Source organism: Cyprinodon variegatus, unplaced genomic scaffold (genome assembly GCF_000732505.1).
Source record: "Cyprinodon variegatus isolate N-32 unplaced genomic scaffold, C_variegatus-1.0 Scaffold178, whole genome shotgun sequence".
Classification (NCBI taxonomy): Eukaryota; Metazoa; Chordata; class Actinopteri; order Cyprinodontiformes; family Cyprinodontidae; genus Cyprinodon; species Cyprinodon variegatus.
This window is the reverse complement of record NW_015150631.1, coordinates 416,298-423,258: the sequence shown is the minus strand read 5'-3', so window position 1 is coordinate 423,258 and position 6,961 is coordinate 416,298. Positions and strand designations below refer to the sequence as shown.

The window sequence follows — 6,961 nt, the reverse complement described above, 5'->3', positions numbered from 1 at the left end:
TCAGCTGGGCTAAATAGGAAGCTGTTGCCTGTTGTTTGTACACGAAAAAGCTCTTTTGTTTTCCAGAGGAACAATTGAGCTTTTCACCAAAAGCCGGAGAGCACAGACAAACCTCACCGCTGCTGAGAGTCATGCTTTTACACTTAGACAGAGCTCAAGCTCTATCGCTATGTCTGAACCAGTGTCTGTCCCCTTTGTTAAACAGAAATGTAATATAGCAAAGGTCCAAGGATTTTTTTGAAACATTGATATTTTCAGCAGCATTTTGACAGTTTACATGTATTTTCAAAAGTTTCCTCTTATTCTATTCAGGGAAAAATCTTTTGGAAAATACTTAAGTAGATTTATTATACAATAACTTTGATTTTACATTTACCAAATGTTATTGTTTTGGATGCAGTAAAATTGATTACCAATACTAATTTCCCTGAACTTGTAAAACCCACACACATTTTCAGCAATAGAGGATGTGGACATCAGACCAAAGAAGAGCTCACCTCTGCAGTAATTCTGTTTTAATGTAGCTGCTGTCACTACTTGGTCACAAATAAGAATTTAAAGGTCATAATTTTAAAATCCTTTTCTTATCGTTCTGTCTCTTAGCTCATATTATTTATATTAATCTACATGACCTAGAAGAGAAATGTGTAAAAAGCATGAAAAGGGAGAAAAATGCTAACTGAAGGCAGCCAAGGAAGCAGCAGAAAGTTGCTGATGAATAAAGATTTTCCTTTTGAATATCAAACTAGGGTGTCAGAGCCAATATCTACAAAAAGACAAGAAGAAGAGTAAAAGAGTTTAAATTAAAAGTTAGGCTCGTAAAAAGAAGCTTCATAACATTATATCCACAGAGAAAGAAGGGAGAAATGTTAAATACACTGAAACTTTATAGTGAATATAAAAACACTTTTGAAGCCAGCTTCCCAGTAATTCAAGAAAGTAAGAAATGACCGTTTGTTAAAAAAATGATCATTTGAAGCATTCTGATTAATTTTCTTTGTGCTCCAGTTATGACTAACATTGCTACTAGGATGTGCACAGGCTTCAATCAGCCACAGCATTTATATTCTATGTCTGGACAAAGTTTTCTAACAACGTTAACTGGTCCTTAAAAGGTGATTGAAGCTAATGCAGCATGTCTAGTGATTAAAAGTGATGTAAAATGTTGATACATGCAAATTTGAACTAATATGTAGAAACTATTGATGAATCAGAGAACATCAGAGAAACTGAAAAAAATAAAGAGTGTCAAAGAAAGCATTCTCTTACTTGATTAACTTTGTTTACAAAAAAAGATCAGTGTTCACGTAGGTCTCACCACTGACTCCCTGTTTAAACATACACTGCTAAGTGTAATCGATATGTAGTCATTTTTTCTTAAATTTAAGAGAAATTTTTCTTGAATTGAGCAGGTAAGTGAGACAATTTGCTAATGGAATAAGACAATTTAGATTTAAAATAAGAACAAAACAATTGCAGTCTCTTATTTCATGTCCATAATATCTGATTATCTTCTTTTAAGCCTAAACATACTCATTCCATTGGCAGATCATCTTATTTACCCACTCAAATTAAGGGTAAATAGACTTATTTTAAGAATCTTTTACTCATTTTAAGATAGTTTTTGCAATGGTTTGGATTGTACCAGAGATGGGGGATCTGGAGTCATCAAGTCATCTCTATGTCATGTATTTGTTCTGACCCAGTGAGTCCAATCTGCACAGGTTAAACCAGATTGGACTCACCTGTTTCAGTGGCTGGGTAGAACAAATACATGACAAAGAGATGACTTGTTGACTCCAGATCCCCCATCTCTAGATTGTACAGTCCCATGAATCCTAAACATACATTTTTATTTAATTCTTTGAAAAAAAATAAAAAAATCTGTGTAGATTTTTTTTCTTTTTTTAATCAGGAGAAAAAAGGTGCTGTCACTTAAGATGCAGATAAGATGCATCCTGAATAGAAGGTGCTCACTTCCTGCTATTAATTACTTTATGCCAGAAGTATTACTAATCATGGCAGCTCATTACACTTATATAGGCCTAAATGATTTTTGTCCTCTAAAGTTGAAAATAAATTTATCGCTTAATCTGTAATTTTTATCTCCAACTCTTCCCAAAAAATTTTTCTGGTCATAGGATAAAAAATAAACCTGCAGGTAATAAATGCAGAGCCAATAAGCTCTAAGGGTTTTAATATCTATAAATTTAAAGATAAGAGTTTTGAGTAACTTTACAAGAAATGTTTATGATACCGATGTTTCATGTATGGAACCAATTATCTGCATTCATCTCTGTGAGCCTGACAGTATTAAACAAATTACGGATTTATCATGCCCTCTTTTATTGCAAAAATGATATATTACAAATTATGCGGAATACAAACAGACATTAAGCACTTGTCTAGCAGAAGATGTAGAAGGGCAGTGGATAAGAAAATATGAACTGTGATCATTTAATCGCTTGGTTTAACAAGTGAAAGTTAGATAAAAAATATAATTAAATTTTCAAGGTCAAAATCATTAACAACAGCAAACAAGGGAAATAATTGTAGATTATGGGGGAAAATATAAATGTCAACCTCTGGTTCCACATGGGAGAATAGATGGAACAAGTGGTAAATATATATAGTGTGCAGTCATTTTAAACGTAAGTTATATAGTCCTTTTTAATAGATTGGAATATGCATTCTGATGAGGTTTTTTGGTGGGATTCAAATTACCCTTTGAAAAAAACCTTTCAGCAGTTATTAAACCCATATATCTGCAAGAAAAAATGCTTGTTGATCTAATATTCGGATATCAAATGTTTTTAGCTGTACACTTAAAATTAAGAAATAAAGGCTTGAAAACATTGCTCTGTGTGATGATGTTTTTATATTAATTTTATTTACTGAAATAAAGTTTTCAAGAATTGCCATTACTGAATATGGCTTTAAATACTTCTCTATCCAGCTAAAGGCAAACTAGATTGAAAATAGAACAGAGAAGTCATCTGCAACAAAGAAGAGAGCTGACTGCAATTTTGAAGGGAAGCTTTGATCGTTCAGTGTTTCCAACAAGACTCTCCAGATAATTTATGAAGCTATTGTGGAGAGTACACAATCTGCTGTCATCTGTCAGGGGTTGCAAAATCACAGTCATTGAGGTAAAGCTGAACAAGCTGATGAAGGCCGACACTGTTCCAAGGACTGTGCTGGAACCCCCTGAGATGACTGTGGCCAGGAGGATTCTTCATTAAAGAGAACCCCACAGCATCTTCCTCAGACCTTCAACAGCAGTGTTTTCAGTCAGAGGGATCTCTATGTCTCCCATAATATTGACCGCTACAGGAAATCCTTCTTGCATACAACCATAAACATCTAAAACAAAGTTTTGAAGAACCCTGTATAATAGTTACAACAACTCTGCTAGCTTTTGAAATGAATGAAGTGGTTATTGAATGTTGATATTTGCAGCAGCTGTATGATGAAACTGTTTTTTGTGGCTCTCTGTCTGCAGGGGAGTACATGAGTAAAAAGGGAAAGTGCCATCTTTGTGATGTTACCTGTCTGCAGTGCACAGGCCCGGAGAGTGAGGCCTGCACCTCCTGCCCGAAAACAAGGTTCCAATCATTCTCAAGGAAATATTCCTAATATAGAGCGCATGTTTTACAATGCTGTTTCACACATTTTTTTGTTTCAACCATTTTTGAAGAAGATTAGATCAAGGCTTAGAGCATATCATGAAATGCATTGTTTATTATATCTTGATCTTATCAGCAGAGTTGATTAGACATTATTGGAGTCCATCAAACCTCAATTTAAAAAAGCTTCCAATTTTGTAGTGTAACATAATGATACTAAGACTATTTCAGAGCTTTTTAACTTTTTTAATACAATCTGTAAACTAGCTTAAAAATAAAAGCAAAGGATCTGAAATATTTTAGGGAGAAAATTAAACAGGACAACATTTGAGCTTTATATAAAATATTTGTTGACAGAAAAACCTCCAGAAAAATGTCTGCAGCACTGCACTAAACATTTAAAGTAGTGAGGCAGGCAGAAGCTAATTGTTTCTAAAAAGGCCCATTAAAGTCATGTGTTAAATGATCAAAATGGCACCCAAATGACTCCTGAACTATTAGAGTCAATTAAGAATCAAACCTGGCACTGCGCCTTTCCTCAGTACCAGCACTTCAGCTGAGCATGATTATTGGAGCTTTATTTTGCAGAGAAGTCTTATAAGGAAATAGCAGAAAGATGCATAAAAATATAAAACAAAACCTGACAATACATTTCCAGAATCCTCAGGACCTCAGACTCAAACTTAGGCTTAAATTTCAAGTAGACAATAACAAAAACCTACAGCCAAAACAAAGGACTGGCCTCAGACACACACACACATATAAATAAAGGAGTTTAAAGTCTTGGACTCAGCCAAGAAGAGTTGGATCTAAATCCAGCGGAGCTTCCCCCAGAGAGACCTGAAATTCACTCAGGGTCGATTCTGCCAAAAAGAAACAGAAAAACCTCCAAGACAAAGGTATGCCAAGCTTGTGAGATCTTTCCCAAAAACCGTAAGCTGCCAGAATCCTTCAGCCAAACACAAAGAGAAGTTTTTCAATTCTGATGTAAAGAGGCATATTTATGCGTAGAAAATGTTACAAAACACTATTAGACCTACCTCAGAGTGCCCCACTTGTTAATTAAGGAGGGAGGAAAAAACAAGCTGGATTCCTCAGGAGGCAAACCTGAAACAAAACAAAATGTTTTCCATCTGCACTGTTCATTTAAAAGATGTAAGCTAATTCTGCTGAAGTGGCTCATACATTGCATTAAAATCCAACTGCTGCATTTTAAATTGAAAGCAAAGCTGTTGCTGGTGTAAACTAAACTTGAAATCACAGATTATGTGAAACTGCTGGGTTCAGAGGTGAAATCAAACTTGTTTGTGTTTATGTTACAACTGTAGCTCTGTTTCAAATGTCAACGTAGGTTCTTTCAGGATGGACAGTGTGTTACCCACTGCCAGCAGGGGCGTTACGCCATGGGAGAACATTGTCTTCTCTGTCATCATACCTGCAAGACGTGCACTGATGAGGGTCCTGATAATTGCACCAGCTGTGGAACAGGTACTCACTCTGACAAAAATAGACTTAATGGAGTTATGCTTTTCTTTCCTTCCACAGTGGTGAAATCTTAAAATTGTTTATTACTGTTGCCAAAGTGCAAGCATGGGGCTGTTTTCCCTTCTCTGACCTCCTCTAGGTAAAGGTTTAGTGATTGAACCAGAGTATATTGGCTGAGGAAGTGGGGCCTGCTGAAGCTGCAGCACAACCTCTACCTTGTATATCTATGAACAGGAAGCAGGAATGAATAGTATATATTATGCTAAAGCTGCTCATACAAAACCCAATGTTATCATCTATGTCACTGCTATATTGGAGAGCAAGAATATTAGCTGCAAGTGAAATGATTCTCCCATCATTATCCTGCAGGAAGTTAGAAACTTTCCAAATGAGTTTCAGCTCCAGCCATTAAAAAAAATCCTGTCTTATGAAGTTAGTCTCATATTACAGCCAAGAGTTAGTTCAATTGGGAACGGTATGCCTTGGGGCATAGCTGAAGCATTGATGTGGTAAAAATCAATAAACACTGACTAGTGGTTTTGATATTATCTTCCATAACATTTGTATATCCCTTAAACCTTAACAAATGAGCATGCTACAACTACAAATTGAGATGCATGTATTTATTTATTTTTTGTGATAGACAAGCACAGAAGTAGTCAAACTCCTAAAACAAATCCATCTGTTTGTATTTCAATCTCAAAATAAATACAGCTGTTCTGGGAAAACTCCTGAGGCTATAGAACAAAGACTTCACCTTGAAACAGTTTTTCTCAAAAAAAAAAAAAAGAAGACACAGAGGGAAGGGATGAAGCTTAAAGCAATATTTGGATATAAAATGATACTCAAAGCATTGAACATCTATTAGGAACAGTTCTGTCCTGGTAAAGATAAAACTCTTCTCCTTCATGGCTGCCCACCTTACAGAATGCACAAGGAGAGCAGTAATCAAAGTAGCATAGCTGTAACACTAGGGGAGCTGCAGAGATTCACAGGTAAACTGGATGAATCTTTTCAAGGGCAAATAGTAGTTTAATATCCTGTAAATCTAAACCCCTATTTTCAAAATTTTTATTTAGAATTAGTGAGGAAGAAATTGAGTGAGCTTAAGAGATCTCAAGTAGAGAAGATGGCAAAAGACGAAGAAGAAATATTCTCCCCAGAGTGAACAACTGTGGGGAGTTTATGTTTATGGCTGATCTTATCAAGGATGAGCTCACTTTTCCAACCCAGCATAGTCGAGTTAACTTAATTTGTAATAAGACCTGTGACAATAATAGCATAGATAAAATTGGTTAATATTGAAATAATATTGAAAGGGAAAAAACAAACTCTCATGCCAGATTGTGGCAACACAATGATATCACCCTCTGGCTTATGCCACCACTAGTGGCAGGGTCCCAGGGAAAGACTACTCTAATCCTTTTCTAAGTTACTTATCCAAGCGTATGTTGATTCACAGCATTGAAGTCCTCTGCCAGGGCCCAAGCGCCAAATAACTTTCATTTTTCTTCATCAGTTGCTGTCTCCTTGAACCCCAGTTGGCCTCAGCAGATGGCAGCTCACACTGTGCCTGATTCTGCTGGAGGTTTCTTCCTGTTAAAAGTTTTCCTCTCCACTGTCGCTACATGCGTGCTCAGTACAAGGGATTGCAGAGAGTTAATGATTCCTTGCAATCAGCTGGTTTTCCTTGGATAGAAATATTTTGGAGAATCTGATTGTGTTACCTGTATAACAAAATTGAATATTTTCTAATTTTAGCTTTTCTCTGTGTGACTCCCTCTGGGTTGAAATTCACCCAAGGAAATAAGTATATCACTTTGAAGTGCTTAGCTTTTTTGTGCCACCTG

At 36.0% G+C, this 6,961-nt stretch overlaps 1 protein-coding gene across 1 annotated transcript in view; it reads left to right on the top strand.

Moving 5' to 3' along the window:
* The first annotated feature begins 3,502 nt into the window (after positions 1-3,502).
* LOC107087280 (proprotein convertase subtilisin/kexin type 5-like) overlaps positions 3,503-6,961 on the top strand; it is a 21,632-nt gene continuing 18,173 nt past the window's right edge. Inside the window, exons 1-2 of the mRNA XM_015378775.1 lie at positions 3,503-3,605; positions 4,978-5,114. Of these exons, the coding sequence (XP_015234261.1) occupies positions 3,511-3,605; positions 4,978-5,114 (232 nt within the window). The 5' untranslated portion in view covers positions 3,503-3,510. The remainder of the gene's footprint in view (positions 3,606-4,977; positions 5,115-6,961) is intronic.